Raw genomic sequence first — 23412 nt, 5'->3', positions numbered from 1 at the left:
GGATGAAAATGAACATGACCATATTCTTCAGAAGGTAAATATTAATTTTCCTGAAGTGCAACCAGAGAACAACAGTGATTGAGTATTGCAGGGACTCTGGAGCCCCTGCAGAGAAAGGCTGGGACCCCCATGTCAAACCAGGTGAGAGGTGAGGGACTGGTAAAGTATCTCCAAGGAGGACAGAGACTTCAGCAACAGCACTGTGGGTGTCATCTTTTGAACCTTCCCTTTTTTGGCTCTGAGCAGGCCTGGCTGGGGTGGGATGCAATGGTACAGCTGCCCCATTTAACCCCCAGGTCTGTGTTTGTGGCCTGGCAAACATCCACGGCTTCCTACAGAGAGACAGGAGCCAAACTGAGCTCTGAGTACCAAACAGTTTCCCTGAAGTGAGGCAGGTTTCCAGTGAGGTGGTAAAAACCAGAGCAAGACCACAGAGCCTCCAAGGCTGCTCATGAGTGTGACTGTGACCCTCTGGACAGTGACTGAACCAGCCCTGTAACAAACCACCTCAGGGTCTCCCTTCCAAGCACACACAGGAACCAACACAGTAACATGCTGCAAATCCCGCTCACTTGTTACTCTGGGGCAGAGATACACGATTCATTTATTTTCCTACATTCATCCTCTAACTCTTCCTCATCTGCACTGCTCTCCCAGCACCTTCCAGCGTGCCAGGGGGGAGGTGCCCAACACAGTGTTGTCACAATAGTGTTCAGAAACCCCTGCCATCCACTGCAGAGGGAGCTGACAGAGCCAGGCCAGGTAAACACAGAAGCAATGGCTTGGGTAGGGTCAGCCAGGCACCATCAATCAGCAGGACAGGACTGAGGAGATAAAGTGACATTTTGCATTCATTTTTTAACCTGTCCCCTCAGAGGAGAACACTGGGATGTTTGCCTAGGAGTTACAAATTACTTGGGAAAAAGGTGCTTTGATGCAGATAGCAATTAGAGTGTGTTGATTGCTTTGGCTCTTTCTGCAGTGGAACAAAACACTGGCTGACATCGAGGGACCTCAGTGCTGCCAGGGGGAGAAACTTCCACACGGTTTTCCTGGAGCTGGGGGGATTAGGGGTTTGTGCTGGCAATCATGGCCATACCAGAAGAATCTTTTTTGACAAAACCCAATCAGGATGAATTGCTCAGCTCACAGAAAACGAGAGGGGAAGCACAAAATGGTGAACTGGGAACCAGAGGCACTCAGGATCCTAGGCAGATTTTTTCATTTCTTCCAGACTGATGCCACCAAAAGACAACCTGCTGCATCCCTGCTCTGTGTTAGAGTGTGTGACAGAGGAGTACAGACAGCCCAGGGGGAAAGCTGGTAAAGGCAGAGCTTTATTAGTAATCACAGAGAGTTTGCAAAAGGCTATGGCTGTTTGCTTTCAGCCTCATCTGACCCTGTCATTAGGGATGCACTGATCATTATTTGCTCGTTAGGGCTTGAAAACAGAGGGCAGAAATTCACTCTGCTCCTCTTCACACTCAGAAGTGTTCCTATCATCTTTTAGATGTGAGATTTTCCAGGGACTTACAAGCTTTGGAATTTGTCCTGCATGACTGGAATAAACCAAAGCCAACACTTCCTCTTTGTTTAGATACTAAACTGAAGGTTTTTTGGATCATTTCTTCCATTCATGAGAGAGACCTTTAAAGCCATGTACTCAAGTATAGTGTAAGGTTTGGTAACCATCACCAGTTCTTTCAAAGACATGGTGAAAGCCTCCTTGCAGCCCTGAGTTAAGACCAAGGCCCAGGAGAGTGGGATTCAAGATTTAATCATGTCCTCCTGCTTTATTAGCTGATTTGGTGGTGGCTGCTTTGGACTCTAATTTAAAATTATACCTTCAGAGGATCTCAATTTCTGAAAGGAGCTGTCTCTCTGAGGATAATTTCTGTGGCAATCTATCTCCCAGCGCAATCTGAGTCCCAAAATTCTGGAAACCAGTTTCTGTTCATATCAAATACACTTCCCTGAGCATTTAATGAATGGTGCTTATACAATATTTTGAATTTCTTAGACTGTGACATTCAACATGTTATATCCAAATTGTTAATGTTCTGTAAAGTAGCACACAGCCATTTTAATAATCTCAATTAAATCCTTACCAGAAAAAATAAATTCTTCCTATATCCCACAGTGACCAAAACAAGACCTCAAATTTTCCTCTCAACCAATTCCAAGTTAGTTCCCTAATGTGACCATAATATTAGAATAAAATATGGAGGCCAAGGATAATGCTATGCTCAACATTTTATTTATATTTTTGTGTAAACATAATTTGCTTTGTAGGCACAATATAACAAAAGCTCTAAAGCAACAAATACAATTAAACAGTGTTTCAGTTCACTTCAATCAGGCTTAAGTTAAAGAGAAGCTTTCACAGTTCCTTTAAGGCAAATTGAGAAATAATTTGTTTCACTTGAAGAAACTACCCAATTGTCTCAGAGTTGTTTAAACAACACTGTCAGTAGTAAGCACAAACCTTCATTTCTGCTACAGTGAGACCTGGTCAGTGCCAAGTCTCGGCTTCACCACTTTGTACAGCACACTCTCCACCCCTCCAGGCGCGATACTACTGCTTGTGGTCTTCTAAAAGGTACTTAGGGCTTGTGGGCCAAATTCTGCTAGCACACATCCTGCTTCCCGAATGGATACCAGAAAAACTTCCATTCATTTCAGTAGTAACCCTCCTGCATGCCATGTTAATAGCAGTAAAACACAAGAGCAGAATTTAGCTTGCTGATGGTCATCCTCAGCTGTGTTGCACTCAGGTAGTTCCAGAAGTACTCCTTTGTACTCACTGCAATTACCTGATATTCTGCTGATCAGAAAATGGCCCTAAAATTGGTATGAATCAGCATGAAGAGTAATTTTGCCTTGCTAACAAAACCAGAAAGAACTAGCCAAAATTATTTGATTGTTGTCCCTGTGGTGTCTGTGGCCGTGACCAAGACCACCCATCTTTATTTGTCTTGCAGGGTAATTTAAGTGTAGAGCCCACCAGACTGTGGTTTAGAACAGAAGAACGGGTTTGCTATTCTGCTTGCCCTACTAATTTAAGGCCTTGAGAATGCCACTTACTGCCAGCTCGAAGGTCACCAGCAATATTGCTCACTTTGGCGTCAAATCAAAGTTCCTAGTTATGTTAAGGTCTGTTGCAGGACAACATCATTACACTAACTGCAAAACAAAATTGGGCATGTTTCCTACTGCTGTCAGCTTATGAGTCATGAAAACTTAATGGCCTTTCTTAAAAGTCCAATTGGCAAGCCCAGTAAATGGAAAACTGTCACTGAATATATATGTTCTGTGGATAAAGTCCCTGTTTGGGCCCGATATGGCACTGGAAGTGTAGGCAAGTCTAGCTTGAAAAGAAACTCAACTACAATGAAGTTGTGCACCAACACCTAGAGAAAATGGAAGTTCTGGTTTGATTAATATTTCAAAAGCTTTTTTTGGCATTTTTCTCCACCGTTATTTCTTCTTGTTACCTTTGAATTTGTTTAGCCCAAGGGAAACTCCTTCAGAATGAACCATCTGCACAATTATCTGGCATTAGAACAGCGACTTCATGAGTACAGTGTAAAGAGATGGACATTAATACTCAGGCAGCAAGATCAAACAAACAGAAAGAGATTCTTCTAAAACCACACATAAAAGTCATCCAGACCCAGAAGTCTTTTCACATTGACAAAAGTCTGAGAAGACCTCCCTCCTCTCCACTTTTCTGTATTAATTTTTTACTTCTATCACTAGAGGCTACTTGTAGATTTAGGTAAACAACTAGTCATGTCTGAGTAAATACTTTCATTTGCAGAAAAAAGATCAGTTCAAAGCTGTATGGCATTATGCAAGGTCTCTGACAGTCCTTCAGCATTTCTACTGTAGGTGATTGCAGTAATTTTAAAATAGTTGTTTTAACAAGATATTTGAGGACCTGAGTAGTTGCCATTTGGATAGGTGAAAGACATGGAAAATATATTAAATTTTGTCATGTTTAGATATAGTTTCCACTAGTGGGAGGTAGATAAGACTAGCTGGTCTCTGAATACTTGATCCTGCGAGAAATTACAAACATAACTGTACATATGGAGCAGAGCTTTTGACAGAACAATTCACCCAGATAAAACGATCCCTGTGCATGATTTGTGGTAGGTTTAAGGCCTAAACCTCATTTTTTGCAGAGCTAACTTCTGCAGGAGTTCAGCTCCAGCTTGATAGTTGACCACACATTAGAGATTTCTGAGCAGCAAACTCTGTTACCAAATTTCTTTCCACATACTGATGAGTGATCTTACCAATGCAATTTAAAAATGAAATTTAAAATTGGTTTGGGTTTTGGACACGGATGAGTCAATGTGTCCTTAAGCAAAAGAGGTTGATCAAAGTCTCTCAATTAATGAGTTCTTGCACAATTTCAGATTCCATGATTCTAAATGAGGTATTTTTGAAAATGAAAATAGGATTGCTTATGTAATGATAAAGTGTGACTGAGGAAAATGAAAACTCATCTTTGTTGCAACTTTTATTTGTGGTTCTCTAAAGGAAAAATATTTTAACACTGAAAATCCACAAACATAAAATTTTCCCTCCAGTTACTAGAATCTTCCAGACAGCAAGTGGGGAATTTTTTTTTGTTACTGTTTCCAACTTGCAAAAGAAAGCTCAAACCTCCCAAATAACTTTATGGAAAATGTTGGAATTTGCATGAGAAAGATGCCCATCTAAAATTACACAGTAAGTTAATAAGGCTTTCAAACAGAAACAGAAAAATCCATGGGACTCCTACAGGGAAATTGGGTATCACACAGAAATGTCATAATACTGCACTGGATGAGAATGGCACTTGAGTTCAAAACAACAATGATCAACAGCTCATAGCTCAGCTGACTGCAAACAAATACAACACACACTGTACTACAGCATTTGTTCACTGATGCACAGAAGAGATTTCCCAGTCTTGTTCCCTTCTACTTCACCACTCTCCTGGCTCCACCGCCCCTGGTGTTACTGGATGAAGGGCATGCGCTCCTTGTTCTCATTGTCCCCTTCGTGGTCCTCCTCCTCCTCTCCAGCCTCGCTTGTCTCCGTGCTGTCGTTGGCCATCTGCACCAGGAGAGACGAAGGACATCAGAGCACCTTTCTCACCATTTGACTCATTCTCATTTCAGTTTGATTCCTCTGATAAGTGACTTTAGGAACTCAAAGAAGACAGACTCGCCACATGAAAATAAACATTCTGCCCATGCAAAGCCTTTGCTGGCACTACACGCCTACCAGCTAAACCCATAAGCTGTTCCCTCATGGCTTACAGTTAAATTACCTAACAGAAAACTGCTTTGCAGGACAGTTGTAGACACAGACTCTGCTCTGTGCACATGTAGTAAACTGATAGTAAGGCTCTCAGATAGGAAACAGCTGGGTAGGAAGTTTACAGAATGTGAGACCTCTGGTTTACAACTCCTGTATCCGCTCTTCTGGAAACAGGCAACTTAAAAGCAGGGAATGGATGGCTCCATCTGAGGCACAGTGTCATGAAAACTCAGAAAGCAATTTTTCTCTTTTATATATTAAAAAAAAAAAACAATGAAACTTTATAGAGCATTGGATATGTGGATGCTGGCAGAACACCCCCACGACAGAGTGCAGAACTCAGATCATACAGGAATGGGAAGAAACTGCACTTCCATATTTTACTGAATATGCCTGTATAGGTAGCAGGCAAATGCAGAAATTCGTAGTTCAGGACAGCATCTAAGGACTACACTGTGTGATTTTTCACTTGGAAATATTTATTACAAGCTGTGTAAAGGTGCAAGATACTCCAGTACTTCACCCTGACAGTGTGACATCTCTCTGGAGGCACAAGAGTCTGGTTCACTGGGGGGGGGTAATGTTTAACAACACAGATTAGTGTGACTGGATTCACCCACGTTACCTCCTGTAGGATGCAGAAGATTCCTGTAGTAGCTTATAACTACCACAAAACCAAATAAGTGAGGGACACATTTACTTTTTAAAGAGAAATGCAGTGATATTGTTCCTTCCCTGTTTGATTACTAGCCTATGCTGGATATAAAAATCTCAAACACAAGCTGATTCTAATGCTCTGAAGTTACCCATATTTTTACTTAACACCCTTTCATGAAAGTGTTTCAAATTGATTATCACCATCTTACCAGTGGCTGTTGTGAATATCAAGAGAACAGATGGAGTAAGTGTAATAATGTTGTGCTATGCATTCTTGTTTACAGTTCAGGATGCACTTCAGCTAGAAAATAATGCCCAGTTTCCACACGTGATGTCTCCAAAGCCTTCCTTTTCCTTGCAGCGACTTTGTGTGAGATTTGGGGGCAATTAGAGGCTGAGCTTGAACTAGAGCTTAACTGTAATTCCATGTTATTTTCTGTTCTTTTGAAACAGGAGATACCTCAGGCCTGAAAGCAACTTCATACATCAGTATTGATTTGAAGTCAGTTTTTCATTACCTCCTTTACTGCTCTTTCCTGCATCCTCAGTGAATGCTCAGGCGTGAGCCTGGGTTCCATTCACTGCTGCTCTCTGGAAGGTTTCAGTACCATGCTAAGTGCTCCAAATCCAGGAGAGCAGGGCTCCATCCCTACTGTCTGCCTTCAGGACATTTTTAGAAGTATTCAGGCATTATACTTCATATAATATAAAAACCAGCAAACTAAATTCCTACCAAAACTATATTCTGACTTTAGTATGAGGATCAGAAAGCACTTTAATGTTTGCACACTGAAGTAACAGATTGGGGTTTTTTTCCTGTTCAATCATCTTATTAATACAGGATTTTTTTTTTTTTTTAGTGTGTGAAACATCTATTTTGGTTTTGTGAAATGTCTATTTTGTTTTCCATCACAAGGATAGAAAAGACACATGGCAGCTTTACCCTGATTCAAGACATGCAGGCACATTTTTGGAGAAGCAGACGGTCATTCAGCATAGAAAAGTAACTTCTGGGTCTTCAGGAATTACATTTCACTTTAGGTTAAATACAGAAATTATGATTACTGGTGGTATTTAGGTGCCATGGATTTAGAATAAATCAGTATTAAAAAAAATTGTACGGGACATGTCTCTAAAAGTCACTGCCAGGCTTTAACGTGTGTGTGTGGTTGTACAGCATGTCTGCAGTGCTTTGCACTCACCAGGGGAGTGGGTGCTTTCTCCACATCCAGAATGAGTTTTCCTATATTTCCTCGGTCATGGATTCTCTGCATGGCCTCCTTCACCTGAAAGAAAGATCACCTATTGATAATTGTCAGTCACACACAAGGAGAAGCCTGAATTCCTCCCTTCCAAAACCAGCAATATGCTTAAGGCAAACTGTGTGCAAGGTCACTCAAACAGCTGCTTGAGAAAAGACTAATAGTCAAACATTTTTTAGTGAACTTGTAAGGCCTGGTTTTTGCATTGTGTTTGCCAATATGGGATGTGAGTCCTGATGACAGTTTCTGAATAATTTAACACTTCCATAACGTTAATGCAGTGCCAAAGTGATGGAGAGATGAGGTGCAGAGAGAACTACAGGGAGGTGATCCTTACAGGGTGTTCATTACATTCTATCTTTCCAGAATATTTATCAAGAAGCCCTCCTTCGTACTGAAAGTATGAAATGTTTTTCTAATTAACCTATGGTATTTTTCAATTAATTTCCTTTGGGTTCCCACGGGGGGAATGCCATGCCCAGGCAATGGCTGGGATTAACGCAGTACTGTGGCGTCTTGCTACATAAGCAAACATTTATTTACTTTTTCCCATTTTTAAATTTTTTTTTTTAAAAATGTTAAATAAGTGGTGTCCTACTGATACCACTAAGACCATCTGTTTAACAGCTGGCTGCAATTACTGCATGTGAGAAAGGAACAAAACCCTCTTCTTACGAGTGCACTGGAGAGATACTTATTTTGATGTATGAAGTTTCAGAACTCAGGAGAGCTCAGTGTTGATGAACTGAAACTGTGTGTGTGTTCAATGTGCAGCATACAAACCACTGCTAAATCACTGACACAGGCTGCTCAGAGAGGATGTGAACTCCCATCCCTGGAAGCGTTCAGGGCCAGGCTGGATGGGGCTTGGAGCAACCTGGTCCAGTGGAAGGTCTGCCCATGGCAGGGGGGTGGAATGAGATGAGCTTTAAGGTCTCTTCCATTCTATAAAGCACTGAAAATCAGAAAATGTCAAGAGTTTCCTCACTTTCATGGTGGGAAACTTCAGGAACTGAAAATATACACATAAAGGCTGTTCCATACCCTCATCACACTACTTTTTGCCAGCGTTACAGGGTTTGTTGAGACAAAAATGAGTTTTATGTTAATAGGATTTACCATCTGTGACATAGTTCTTTGAACATTTTAAGAATAACAGTATGTAAAGTTCGAAAGAAAATGCTGAGTTGGGAACTGGTGGGTCCCACAGTACATTTAGAAGCCTGAATTGGGGTCCAGGTCCCTAAAATAATACCTGAATGTCTAATACAGCAGGATGTATGAGATTTTTAAAGATACTAAGCAAATACAGTTTTCAACTTCCAATTAAATTTAATGGATGCTGGGCACAAAATGTCTTTCCCATCTGTCTGCCTTACTTGGAAAGCTGACTGCAGTGAACTCAGTATTACCACTTGAATTTTGCAGAGATGTTCCCTCAATTGTTAAACACCAGACTTAAGAAAAAATCTATTAGAACGAAAGAAAAATGCACTAAAAACACAATGGCTTTCTAACTTAGGGCATTATTGTAAATTAACCTGAGAAAACACAGTCTTATGAAACCCACTGGACAGAAGGCTGACCTCTAAATATAGTCCACAAAATCACAATGCCTTTTATGAAGGTACCTTAGAGCATAAACACCCCCTAACTATCCTGTCAGACTAGTTCTGCACCGTGGACAATATTCCTTTAAGAATATCCAACAAAGGCTCTGAAGAAGTAGCAGCTGTATAATTTTTTATGACTGTTGTTAACCAAATCAAGCTTTTAGGAGGTTACAGCACAGCATAAATAACAGAATTGGAGAAATCAGCAAACACACTTGCCCGTCCATTGGAATTTATTACTAGAACATCATGTGGAAAGCAGGGTATGCAACATTTATTTTAATTTGTTCCATATCATATTTAGCAAGGTAAATTTGAGAAAATGTGCTTTTGCTGCATTTTTCACATATCAAATTTAAGCCCCTGGAGAAAGGTTCCAGGACACTTGTAGGTATCTTGCAAATGCAAATAGCAGGCAGAGGCAAAGGGAACAATAAAACTTATAACAGTAATAGTGGCTATGGAATCCAGATGGAGCTATTAAAATATATAAAAACATAGAACAAAATTTGAAGAGCTGATAAAACATCTGTGAATTTTAGTGTTATTTGCAACTTACCTACCCAGTAAGTCAACTTCTCCACTAGTGCAATGCCATTCAGCACTCCATGTCTGGGTTAAGAGACCATGAGCTATTTTATAAATGAGTGGTTTTTACGTTTATGGCTGCTAACAGCCCACTTATTGAACCAAGACTGCAATTACTTGTTTCCCAAGGTGTCTGAATATTAAAATTATTCTCTCTTACCCTCTAGAAGACAGAGAGGCTTAAAAACCTTTGTTATGCAAGTATGGTTAAGGCTTAAGTTGTTCTGTGCAGACTATATAAGAGAATTTATTTTTTCCTGTGCCTTTTGTGGAGAGTGGAGCTTCTGTAAGTTTGTGCCCCAGTGTTTGCATGTTCCCAGTGAAGAAAGTGCATCACTCTGCACTTGGTTAAAACCAGACCCAGGCTTAACTGGTAGTACAGGGAGGCATGTGGGAATCCTGGAAATTACTAGAGGATCCCTGAAGTGGTTGAAGTTTTGATTCAAAATAAATATCCCTTCTAGCAGCAAGGATCACAAGGGTTTCCCTCTTCTTACACCACTGTGCCCCTAAATCCCTTTTCACCAATTATTCCATATTGGTTGCTATTTGCATTTGTCAGTTCAGAGCCAAGTAAATGGATTTTACTTTTGTTTATATGGATGAGTTAATTGAAATTCTTCTTGGGCAGTATCGTGAGGGCTCTTGGATTGGAAACAGTGAAAAGGAGTGTTCATTGATCCAAACATCTTCCACTGGAATAAAGGACAAAAACTCTCTTGGTTTGTGTTTGCTTTCATTATGGCCCAGCCCTTAGAAGGTCTGTGTCTGAACTAATGCCAAACTACAGATTTTAGCCTTGAGAACCCCCAGTATGTACCACAGAGCTCTGCACTGGAATCAGAACTATTCTTACACAAGTGGATCACTGGTTCTTGTAGCAATGATGCAATGGATTGATAAAGTATCTCCAAAAAACCCCCATATTTCCATTTTTCCTTAGCTAATGATTTGTGAAGTTTTTATTTTACTAAAAGCAAAAGTGAATATAACAACACCCATAAATTATTCTCCTCTGCTGAACACAGCACCAGTGCATACACTGGGAATATGGTGTGATTTTATTGTAGCCATTCTGTCTTTGGTGAGCTGATAGCAATTTCAGCTTAAAATAAAGCACAACCTTGCATAAAAAAAAAGGTAGAATACTAATTATTTTGGTTTCTTAGTACTATTTCTACAGTAGTAAAGTACTAATAGTAGCACAGTACTAAAAGTGAAGCACTAATACTACAAGTTAGATGTCAGCTTTTAGGAATCACCTTATACCCACAAATTACTTAGAGAAGTTTAATGAAGTGCTCTGTCAGCACTCCTAATTTGCAATACTCTTCTCTTTGAGAAATATTTGTAAAAAAGCACAAAATTAAGCATGTTGTTATCTGTAACCACTCAGACAAAAAAAAAGGATCTCCATATTGAAAACACAAATAGCAGGCACAACACATTTTTTACTCCAACAGTATCTTCAATTCTAAAGCAATGAAAACCAAGGTGTATTCCAAATAGAACAACTAACACAACATGCTATCAGAGGCTGACATGGTATTTGGATATTTGGAGCTAGCTTCTGATTACATTAGTTTTGATCTCAGGGTGTAAAATCAGTCCATTTTAAATTGACTAAAAGATTTTTTCTCCCTTGAAATGCACCTTGTACGCTTGCCTTTGCTCCCTTTTCCCCCTATGTTTTCTTGGATTTTTCCTGTTTGTTTTCAGCACTATGTTTTCCACAGGTGGAATCAGTAACTGGGACAGATTTCTTGTCTGGCTTTTCGAGTCATTCATTTCAGGTTTCCACCTCTGCTGTCCTGGTTCCTTTTCCTTTGGAAAGTTCCAGAATAGAGATAGTTTTGTGGGTGTAAGTCTGACCTTCTATAAATAACACAGGCCCGAAACAAACAATTATGCTCCAACTTTCTATTGCTGTAGTCAAGCCTCCACTTATTTACCCATTTTACTTCAAACTAATTTGTTGGCTGTTTGCATTTGAAAGTAAGAGCCAACAATAATCTCTACTGAGATATTCATAAATGCTTGCTGACATTCAGTTGGCTCTGGAAATTCATTCTGCTGTTAGAATATAGCAAGAGCAGTCTACTGCCTTATAAATACAGGAAAATATAAATGGAAAATGTATTACTAATTATCTGTTGCACCATTTCACAGTGTGAAAGAGAAATGCAGCCTGCCTAAGAAACGGATGCTATTTTCAAGCCTTTGGATATTATTTTAAACATAATGATCCATTTCTGTATTTGGCTCTTACAAGGAACCAATCTCAGGAGTAAAATAAAAGAGACTGGGAAGTTGGAACACAAAACCACTTGCTTTGCCAGTATAACACACTGGGGGCTTTAGGCCCACGTCAGGAATATGGATGTTTAATAGAGAGGAACAATGCAGGCAACATGCCATGGAAAAGCTTCCTAGTGGAAATGTCAAAACAATGCTTTTATCATCCTACATGAAGCTGTTTAGCTCAGTAATATGATTAATTGCATCAATTTTTTAAAAATAAAGTTAAACATTTACTTCGGGAAAAAAAGGAATTTAAAGACACGTGCAATAGAAGAGTGGATATTCTTTAACTGCATGAGGTTAAATGGAGTCTGTTGCACAAAATGCCATCTACAGATTGCAGTTTCATTTTTACAGATAACTTCTTTACCCCCTCACTCTCAGCAGGTTTATTGGATGGTGGCAGAGGATTGTGTTCTTTCTTTTCTTGGGCCCCTCTGATGACAGTGGGTTTCCCTGAGGTATATGAAAGGATTTCTGCTTACAATAAAGGAAGCCTTCATTCCCCCTTTTGGTAAATCAGGCCATAGTACAAAAGGCTAAAGAATCTTATGCCAAGGTTACAAATTTAATCCAAGCCAGAAGTGAAATTAGTTCAATTATCTCAGTGTAATCTGTCAAACTCCCCACTCATTCTACACTGTGTCGTCATGTGCTGTCGAAAAGGTGATCAGCATCCAAAGGAAGGGAACATCCTTCACCTCCAAATGGGCACAGTGAAGCAGAGCATCAGCTCAGGTTATGATCTACAACTGTAGTTTCCCCCCTCATTAGTTCCACACCTTTAGGTTCAAGATTACTGCTTATTTTTACACATCATCTCAAAGAATCACCTTTTGTCCTCTGTTTATACAGTGAGAATGTCCAAGCCTTCCAGCATGCCAAGATTGTTCCCCTCTAGCCATGAAATAATCCCCTCATCCACTGTAACCTGTGCTGCACACATCACCCCAAAGCCTCATTTTCCAGTTGCATTCCTCTCCTCTTTAATCTTTCAATTTATTCTTCAAGCTAAAAGCAAAGACATAAGTAGCACTGTTTACTCTCTGCATCTGGCCACCAAACTGAGTCTCTTCTGTCCTCATCACCTCCTATGAGCACTTTTGTCCAGTATTATTTTAAGGACCCACATGATTTTTTGTGGGGGGTTTTTTTGTGGTTTGTTTTTTTTTTTTTCCCACAGAATAAAGTGTCCAACAAAGACATCTCCAAAACTTCAGTGATTCTTTACAGCAATTCCCCAAACGGCAATGTCACTGCACACCTCAAACCCTGCACTTACTGGCTCATACCAGGTGATGCTCTTGGACAGTTTCTGAAGCCTGGACTGTGTCTCCTTAGGGGGGTGCATGTCATGTCTACAGAACCCCCATCTGATTCTAGTCCAGCCTGCTCATCACAGCTGGAGCACCCAGAAATAGTAACACCACCTTTTAACCATCTGTTGTTGCCCAGCCCGTTTCATAAATAAGTAAAAGAGATGGAACAAAGCATTTTGCAACAGCAAAACAGTTTTATCTTGAAGGCTGGCTGGCTTCTGTTCTCCAAATAACATGGAGAGAAAGGAGGGAGCACCCTTTAGGCTGCTTAACCACCAGAAACAGAATCATGTCTCTTCCCAAAAGGTTGATTTGTTTGTACTCTGTTGTCAACAAAAGTTCAGAAGATAAAGAAGTAGCATAATGCAGAGGCCAGACACAAGAAATACAGAAACTAGGAAGGGGTTTGCTAATAGGGTTAGATAACAGTCTAAATATATGGGCATGTACTAGTAATTAAAATTCAAAGTCTGGGTTCAGAAATAGGTTAGAAAAGACAAAGAACTATGAAATTATCTCATGGGACCTTTCTAACACTCAGTCTGGTATTTGGTTTGGTATCATGCAAACCAGATTCAAAATATACTTCACCGTCCCACTGTTCAGTAGATGTTGGAAACGAAAGCACAGCATGACAGTTACTTTTTGAGGAGAATTTGGAATATTCTTTGCCCACAAACAGATTTTGGTCCCTGTTTCACTCTTGTAGCCTCCCTGACGTCCCTGGGTTGTGTGTGAGTGAATAAGAGCAGGTACTGGGAGGGGAGTAAAGCCTCAGCTGATAAGGGAATACCAGTAGTGTTCAACAGCCTTCAGTCACTCGACCCTATGTTCTGTAAAATCAGTATTATCATTCAATCATTCAAACATGATTTTCACACAGGTCAGCACTTTCTGATCATCTCTCCCATCTAGGCTGAGCATGAACTTTCCATCAGGAGAACTCAGTATTTTCCTTATGGAAGCCAAGAGAGCTTCCCCCTGTTACCTTGCCCTGGTCCTCTAAGTGCAGCTAAAACAAATAGGGAAAGTTTAGCTTCTGCTTGACTTCTGTGCAGGCTCTGTCTGACAGAGCAGAGCTGTCTGCCAAGAGCACTCCTCACCAACAATTAATTCCTCTCTGAGCAGTCTGCAACTGCATCATGCCTGCAAAATCACATGGACAGGATCTCCATGGTGACAGTGTCATGTGGTGTGCAAACATCAGCTGGCTAGTCAAGGTTACTTTGGCAACCCAAGTGTCACAGGTAATGATCCAAATCCCCTTCATCAGATTTATGAAAGAATAATCTGAATTAAAACATGCCCATTTTTCATTCTAGGACTGGTCCTGTTCTGTTGCTGTTCATGACAGACACTATTTCAACGAGCCCAGACGTATCTCCATTAGAATTACAAACGCTAATATCAAGAATAATTATTTAAGCATCATTTCTATGCAGTAATGGAGAAAAAAGATGCATACAGCAGTCGATTCTAGCTGAGATACCACATAAGCAAAGCTTCAGCACTATAACTTTCATTAGTGCTACAGAGCAAAGTAATTTTTGCTATCAGGCTCACTGATGTGGTCCATTAGAAAGCTGTGCTGTCTTTAATATGGAATGTGAGCTGCATTCTAATTGCAGATGCTCTTGTCGGACCAGGAGAAGGGTTTTTCTTTCACGTCCTTGGTACACATGGCTTTTAAAACTAACACTGCACTCCATACAAAGAAAAATCACACAGTCTGTCCTCTGGATTACGTCTGTTTAGATTTGGTCTGCAGAAGGCAAGAAACTCAGGGAACCAAGGAGAACAGTTGCTCAGCTTGCTGGCAGCTCTGGGGGCAGTGACCTGGTACACCATTCCCTGCAGACTCTGCCAGGGTGCTTGGGAGCACAGAGCAGAGGTAAATCTTCCTTTTCAGCCACATTTGCCACAGCCCTGTTAGGGTGGCTTGGGCTAAGAGAAGGGACAGGCCATGGACTCCCTGGACACACATATGGCCAGCAGCCACTGGCTCCTTTGCACTAATGACTGTGTCCTTCTACTCTCAAAAGTGACATCCATCAAAATTTAGTCCCCTTGTTTTGCTGGCATATTTCCTCCTTGACAATCTTGAAATGTCTCTCTCATGTTTATGCAATACGAAGTCACGGAGTAGCAGTTCACTGAAAAACATACTGACTTTTTTTAAAGCTTTTTTAATTTTTTTTAAGTTCATTTGCAATACTTCCCTCTTCTGTACAAGCTTTTGTAGAAAAACTGTTTGCCTGTGTGATTACTGACAATTATCATACCAGACACAGTTATTTGGACAAAATCATCATTTGCTGGTAGAGATTATTTCCCTTGGGAGCAACGGAATAACCTGTATCCAGCACAACACACTTCCATGGGAATGATCTGTATTCATGATAGGAATATTTCCCTTGCACTGTGTAGCAGAATAGCTGGCAGAAAAGTGCTTCTAGTATTTAATGGACTTATCTGCTGTGACAAAATCCTCCAATTACCTGTTTGCGTGGGAGCTGGGGATATGGGAGGCTGGCAAACCCACATCTGCAACCCGCCTGGATCTTCTCTCTTACCTACACCATTAATTCTGAAGAGGCCTCCCAAACTCTGCTCTCCTGGATGCTGAGGGCATGCAGCAGCTTGCATGACAGATGGAAAAGAAGCGTAATATTTACAGGATTTTGAATAGGTTCTATTCCTGCCTGTGGTGAATGCAGCCAGCTCTTAAGATGCAGAAATTGAGCACTGAGAATATGCAAGAAGACACATCAAACTCAGGGTATCTGGGGCCCAATTTTCATAAATGCCTACTGGGGAAAAAAATGCATGGAGAAAACACGGATACAATCAAAATGTAAAAAGTTAGTCTCACCAGCAATGATTTTGAGCTGGTTAGAGTATTTTTCCTAGAGGGGTAGGAAAGTAACTTGCATCATGAAGTCTGTTTCCTTGCCATGAAGCAAACACATCATCTCATGTTATATCATGTCATCCTGCCAGTGCCCATCTGAAAGCCAAAATTACTTTATCCAACTCAACTGTTTATGCCCCGTCATGCTGAACTTTAGCCCCAGTGGTTTTTCCTGCCCATGTTGAAACAGAAAGTACTTTTTAAATCTCTCTCATCCCTCCACTGCTATTCACAGCTGCAAACAGCAGCTCTGGCCTCTATTCCCTTCTGCTGCCTGTCAGTTAGGACAGACCTTTTTGTCTGGAATACCTTTTAGCCTCTCTGTGTTGCTATGGCAGCAAGACTAAAACCAGACCCAAGATGAGAAAAATGTCAAAGGAATAAAAACTGACACTACAGGCAAACTCTGAGTCCTCCCTTGGCTGCTGAAGATACCTATTAAGTGATACATCTTCTAGATGGGGAGCTACAGCTGCAGAGCTGTGCTGTTTTCACTCTTTCCTTATTCCTATAAGCTCCTGCTGACGTCAATGGGTATTTGTTTTGTCTCGGTAAAACTCTAAGAAAAAGAGATTTAAAGCCTTGTAATTGCAGAATAACTGAGCCAAATCTCACCAGCCTTTACTTACGGAGTCAACAGGGATAAAGCAGGAAAAAAGGCTGAATCAACATCAAATTAAATATTTAGAAGAACTAAACAGCAGTGCCTAGACTATCAGTTTGGTGGGAGCTTTTCTACATGATAAAAGAGACAAAAACTTGAAATTTGATCCACCAACACAGAGAATTCCATCAAGTTAAGATGGGTCAGGGGTATTCAGCACTTTGACAGTTAGAGACTAATGTACTGGTTGCAGAGAAGTGCCATAGAATGGACATCTCTCTAAGACTATGTGCATTATCTCAGAACCCACACAGAGCGACAACAGACACCGGTTTTGATTTAAATTTGCACAGCTTTTCTCTGTATCACTTATTATTAAGATAAGCTTAAGAGAAAAAGTGATTTTTCCTCCATGAATATGGAAAATAATTATCTTACTAATTTCAAAGTCAAGGGTTGCTTCTGAGGGGTAGAGATTTGGTGACAAAATCCCTGGAACACAACTGAGTAGAAAAGACACATCTTGTGAATCAGGATGAAGCTTTAAGGATCCTGTGCTGGAATTTCTTTTACAGCAGCAATAAAGCCAGAACTCCTAATCTATGCCAGTGAGCCACTGACTCCCTGCTGCTGGCTGAGCCTTTGGGATTGATGGCAGAAGTTATAAGAACATGTTCCCAATTTCCCCTAGGAAGATGGCTTTAAGTACATCAAAGCCATGAGCAGAGGAGCTTAGAACTGGTCACCTTCACGCTGCCTTTCTCCACTCTGAGCATTAATGCATCTTACAGTAAGTTGCAGCAAACTGTGCACACAGGGATGCCCCAGGCACCCCTGAAGCTCGGGGTATTCAGGAGTGTTAGTGGTTCAGATTCTGCTCTGGTGAGGCTGGTTTGGTCTGCTGCAGCAGCTCTTACACTAGGGAAAATTCCTTTACCTGCAAAGGACCTCTGGGAATCGCAGGCAAAGAAACAGGCCCTCTGTATTTGGTTAGGATGCATCAGTCTCCTGCCTAAATTGAATTCATATATAATGTTCGGTTTGCTGTATTCCTGTATTCCATCACAATCTGTTTTAACAAATTACAGCAGGAAATAAACTTTATTACATTCATCACTATGCAATTAAAAAAAAAAGACATCTTACATTGTTATTGACTATCAAGCTCCACAACATGGGTTTTTAAACTCTTTCCTCAGCAATGCTGCCCTGTGATGTCTTTGAGAAAAACTGCACCAACCCAAAAGAACATCTTATTTGTTCTCTTTCATGTCATCCTTACAAGTGTCATTAAACTCTCCCTTCTCCTCCACCTCCTGAACTTGCAGGCTCAATTCTAAGCACTTTGTTTTGTGCACTGCTGTACTGTTGGCTTTCAAATCGTAAGGCCTAGACTATCAAAGGGGAATGTTGCTGCCTTGCAGTAGCGATCCTGCCCTGTTTCTTCCCTGTGGGAATCTGGCAAACAGAGATCCCTCTTCGCACCCAAGTGAAAGATCAGTCGGCCTCTCTGGAACAGCCATATGAGAACTCCAAGTCTGAAGTACTCCCAGAAGCACAGCTTTTCACAGGGACCATCTAGACACTTGCAGGACACGGCTTTAAGATAGAGGAATTTTTGATCACCACATTCCCAGTTGTCTCTGAGCTAATTAGCTTCAAGGTGTTCCAAGTCAACCCATGTCTTATCTCTGCCTCTGGGCAAACGGGCCCAAACATTGTCACTTGAGGCTGGGGGGATCCCAACAAAGAAGCTTGCAAAGGGGATTCTTGAACATGCATTTACCAAGAATCAGTGACTATTCTACCACATTTTGGACACATGTGCAGTTACACCAGAACACACATGAACTACCAAAGACCAGGCTCTTTTCTGCAGGGCCTCCACTCAATCTGAGCAACACGTGGGACTGTGGGGCCCCCACCACTGAGGTTCCAGGCACAGCACACTTGGCATTACTGAATTAGACCTTCACAGTGACAGCAGATGTGGATATTATTTGTGGATTTAACACTGCTTCACTGTATGGCTGAGTGCAAACATCTGAATTCCATGCCCTGGTTTCTTTAAAACAACACACAGCATTTACACAGTTCACAGGAACAGAGCTGTGTGCCAGCACATCCATCAGGTGGCCCTTCCAACCACACCACAGCTTCAGTGTACAGGCTACTACAATTGTTAGTGTTGAGGGTCAAATAACGTAACAACATTTTGCCAGAAAGCTCAAAGTGCCCGTTCCAGGTGCCATTTCTTTTATAGTCTCTAACTAGCAGCCCTTGCTATCTCAGAAGCTGGAGAATGGTGGAGATGGAACCCTGTTCTGACCTCATATGATGCAGATCTACACACTCCGTTTGGGTTTGTGTCTGTATGCATAAGATAATTTGTACTATCACTTTTTTGCTACTATAGTGAAAAAATAAAAAAAGATATTCTTTTTTAAATGTATGTGTAGACCAAAAGCCCCTCCAATTACCTTAAGGATACAACAAAACCAAAACCCTAAGTGTGGCTACTTTCTTGATCTTTCTCAAGCTTTCATCAGCATCTGTTTATTCAAATTTCTGTTTACTGACAACAAAAGAGTTTATTTTATATAAAGTAGATTTTTTTGTGTGTGTACCTCTCTAGAGAGGATTTGCTTTGTTTCAGGAAGCTGCAAAACTACACAAAACTACACAAAATGAAGGTCCTTTTTTTATGTCCTATTATTTTACCATCACTCCATGATGATGGCCTGTCCTAGTTACACCTCATTTGTCTTTCCTGCTTGTTTCAGTTCTCCAATCCACCATATTAATAACTAATAACCGGACCTTCACAAAGAAACTAATTTCTGACTAGATTCCTTCTTTCCTTAGATTGCTGGGATTGCTGATTCTGCCTTGCTTTCTTCTACTCAAACCTTGCAATAAGATCCTGCCTCATAAAAACATGACTTTTTTCTGTACCTTTCCCAATGGCAGGTGATTCTTCTTGGAAGTCAGGCACAAAACCTGTGACCAACATGGCTTCTGCCACTAACATTGCATCTTATTTTCTAAACAATTCAAATGAGTCAAATATTTTTCTCCCAAAGGCCTTCTATCACATATTCCTCAGACTCTTCCTTCAGCTGTATTTTGAGCTATTTATTTCACAATATGAGACCTTAAAATCAGTAATAAAAAAAGGAGAAATTTCTGTACAACCTCGCTGCTTATTCCAAGCAACTTGAAGTCTTCCTTTATTACTTCTACGAAGAAATTGTGCTTTATTCCAGAACCACTATTCCAAACCATGGAATCTAAACTTAGTGATTAAAAATTATAGCAAATATTCAGTCTCCCAGATGGTAAAGAGGTAATCAGTAAAAAGCCTTGACACTCTAATTTCCAAAGTCTGAGAAGCTTAATATACAAATCCACCTACTAGAATCAGATTATCAGAACACAGTAATATTGTGTTTTTGAAAAATATCTCCATGTCCTTTTGTAACAATGGCTTATCTTCATTAAAATCCATCATCATTGAGTAAACTAATTATGTAAATTCCTGAAACTCATCAAGGTAAATACCAAAGGTCTCTAGAGATACCAATGAGAAAATACTTTGATTTCTTGTGTAATTTTGTTTTGTTTTGTTTCAGAAATTAGTGCCATGAGAACTGCAAATCTAATTATTCAAAAGTCATCACAGTATTTTTTGATTATTCAAAAAGCTAAGTCAGATCTTACCATTGGGTGCCACTCTGTAACTCAATTAAAATTATATTTAAACAAAACCAAAACGCACTGATATATTAAACTGTAATACAGTTGTAATATTAGAGAGTATGATTCATGCTTAGCCTCAGTTTGAGCTATATTGCTTTACAGCAAGATTGAAATCATTCATCTAGGCAAGAGGAAAGGTATTTGAATTTTATCTTGTTCGCTAGTTGACAGTTTGACAATATATATTGCAGCCCTATTTGCTTTATTACTTAATATTTCTCCTGGCACTGTTAAAAAATGTCTCATTCTAAGCCTATATTAAAGATCTTAACTTCACGTTAGCATTGTACCAGTGTGATTGCTATAAAATTGATTTAGTTTACAGCAAGTTTAATGCTCATGTGTGAGCACTCATTCAGCTCAGCATTACATTTTATCGACCCAAATCAAAACGCGATGTAATTGGTACTGGGGAGCCAAAGCACAAGTGTCCATGTGATAGAATGTCCCTGATGCAGCCAAGGCAGTTTCTAATCTAATTCAATTAAACTTGCATGTGTAGAGACATCCAATCCCCCCCAGCTTGTACACTGGCTACAGAAATGCAGGAGAATAGACAAGAACTTCAATAACACAGTTTTCTAGCTCTAGGCCAAGGTAGGTTTAACTTGGAATTAAGCTGGATGTTTCCTTTAGATTAAGGGAAAAGACAGAGTACTGTGTTAGTGCTCCTAAAGAGTTCAAAGGTTATGCCCTTCTTGCTGAGGAAAGTTTAAGATCTTTAAGATATTTTACACCCAGCATATAATCACAGCATGGAACAGAAAAAAAACCTCAGGTTCTTCTCAAGGTTGTAGGTATTTGGTGGTGGTCAGGAATTAACTTTTACACAACCTTTATTCTACTAAACTAAACACATTTAAACAAACATTTGGACCTGTCTGTGATGTGTGAGGCTTTATTCCTTATAGATACAGCCTACATTTCCAGATGTGTGCAAGTACCATCTTCAAACCCTAAGCTTTGAAACTCAAACTACCATCCTCGGTACAATCAAAACTCTGGGAAATCAGTTGTTCATTTGAAACCCTTCAATTACACCCCTTCCTTTTAGTATTGTTTTCTCAAAGTCAGTCATTGTAACAGAGATTTTCCCTACAAAATACCCTTGTGTTCAATCATTCCCACCAGGTTTATATATATATATACATAGGAACCTTTTAGTATCAACAATGCATCTGCTTTGCTGCCTCAGTGTAAATTTATATCATTATCTGTAATGAGCAACAATATCATTACTAAACTGCAATACCACATAAAACTCTCGATTATCACATTAAATTTGGATTATGTTACGCTCAGAGATATCTTTATGCCCAAGAGTAATTTTACTTTTAAAACTCATCTGTGTTTAAAATGATTGAAAAGAATATATGAGCCATTTTCATTAGATGAGAACAATTATCTTCATTAATAATTGTTATGCACTAAAATAAGGTGTTATTTTGAGAAAATCATGGGATTTTGTTCAGGGCAAAATGATGAAAACCAGAAAAGCCAACTTGCTTCCAACTAGAGTTCCCTACTGTACTTACAAAAGGAGAAGTTAATCATAGTACACACTAATGTTGTAAAATGCTATAATATCTTAATGCTTTAAGACTTTAAAAATCACGTGACAGGGAATAAAGGCAATCTGGTAACCTAACTAGACTACTAGTATGAAAGAAAAAATAAATGAAACCAACCCAGGAGATTATTTTTGTGCTATTGCTCCAGAGATTTCCAAGATTTCCACCAGTCTGCCAAAACTAGTCATCAACATGATTAGTTCCTGAGAGACAAACTTGGTTTTGCTGACGGAATTGATAATTTACTTTTCCTTTGGCTGCTGTTACATAGATACACCAACAAGCAGATCCTAGGAGAAGAGCTAGAATGTTAGAAACCTTAGAAAGGCATTTCTGTGACCAAAAAGGCCAATTTAATTTTATTTAATTACCAGAGTTCAGTATCTACTAACATCTAAATGTCTCTCTACTGTAGCTAAAAGCTTATGCCAACGCTTTCTCTTGATAGGTCAAGCACCCAAAATTCCCCAAGCAGAAAAATGTGAGGCAGAATTTACAGCACCTACTGGTGTTTCTCACCACACTAACACAGCAGCCTCTGAAAGCATCTCATTTCCTTCTGCTCTATTAACCTTTCTGCCCCCTGTCAGTCATGGAAGAAGGGCACAGGGGTGATGTCACCAATGCAGCACCATTTAGACAAAATGGACCCATCAAATTTAAGTATACAGAGATATTTTCATTACTGTTATCTCCCACTGCCCTTTGATTCTTTTCAGTGACTTCTTACGTGGCTTTCCAGGCATTAATTGATTAATGAAGTAATAGACTCATTAGAAAAAGAAACAAAATAACTAGTCTGATTTTTTAGTAAATCAAGTGGCCAAAACCTCATCCAAAATCATCAGGGATCTCTTCCCAGTCTGAAAATGGGAAGGTTTCAAAGGCAGAGGGAACGCAAATTATTTTTATTCTCTACTGTGCCAGACATATAGGGATGACCTCTCTAATCTCTCCCAACATCACCAAGTAGATTTCATTATTTCTCTCTCTCTTTTTTTTAATCCTTAGCATCTGTGAAAATAGGTCTTTCTTTAATTTGAATTGAGACCAAAAAAAGTTTCTGAGAGAATGTAATCACGAGGAACTGTTAACACAAACCTCAGATTTCTCCTTCATGTTCCCCTGAAAGAAAAGATGAATTTCTCACCCTAGCAGTCCCTGCCAGCTGAACTTCACTGACCAAGACCTTTCTTCCCAAACCAGTCAACTAATTAACAAAGAAGTGTGAGTGGAATTTTTTGACAGAGGGAAGTCCTTGGTTCCATTCACAGGCTCTGTGGCTTAAACTACACACATGAACAATGCACAGTACAAGAATGAAGCGACATCTAAATGTGGCTTTGAAAACTTAGTTTCTAAATGTTCTCCCTTCAGTACCTGCTACTTTTGTCTAGTGAGTTTCATTCACAGGATCCAATAATTATTTCTGAGTGACAGAAAACAGTCATTGTTCTAAATCTTAAGAATTCCTTGCCAATTAGTGGTACTACCAACTCTGTGGAATGGGA

The 23412-nt window shown here is 39.9% G+C and overlaps 1 protein-coding gene across 1 annotated transcript in view; it reads right to left on the bottom strand.

Annotated features, from left to right (window-relative positions):
• Positions 1-2235: 2235 nt before the first annotated feature.
• Positions 2236-23412, bottom strand: part of VAT1L (vesicle amine transport 1 like) — a 55210-nt gene continuing 34033 nt past the window's right edge. Inside the window, exons 8-9 of the mRNA XM_017828830.1 lie at positions 7176-7259; positions 2236-5109 (exon numbers count right to left, since the gene is read on the bottom strand). Of these exons, the coding sequence (XP_017684319.1) occupies positions 5011-5109; positions 7176-7259 (183 nt within the window). The 3' untranslated portion in view covers positions 2236-5010. The remainder of the gene's footprint in view (positions 5110-7175; positions 7260-23412) is intronic.

The sequence above is a fragment of the Lepidothrix coronata genome, unplaced genomic scaffold (assembly GCF_001604755.1).
Source record: "Lepidothrix coronata isolate B3197 unplaced genomic scaffold, Lepidothrix_coronata-1.0 Scaffold153, whole genome shotgun sequence".
NCBI classification, from domain to species: Eukaryota; Metazoa; Chordata; class Aves; order Passeriformes; family Pipridae; genus Lepidothrix; species Lepidothrix coronata.
This window is presented reverse-complemented; position numbering and strand designations above follow the sequence as displayed.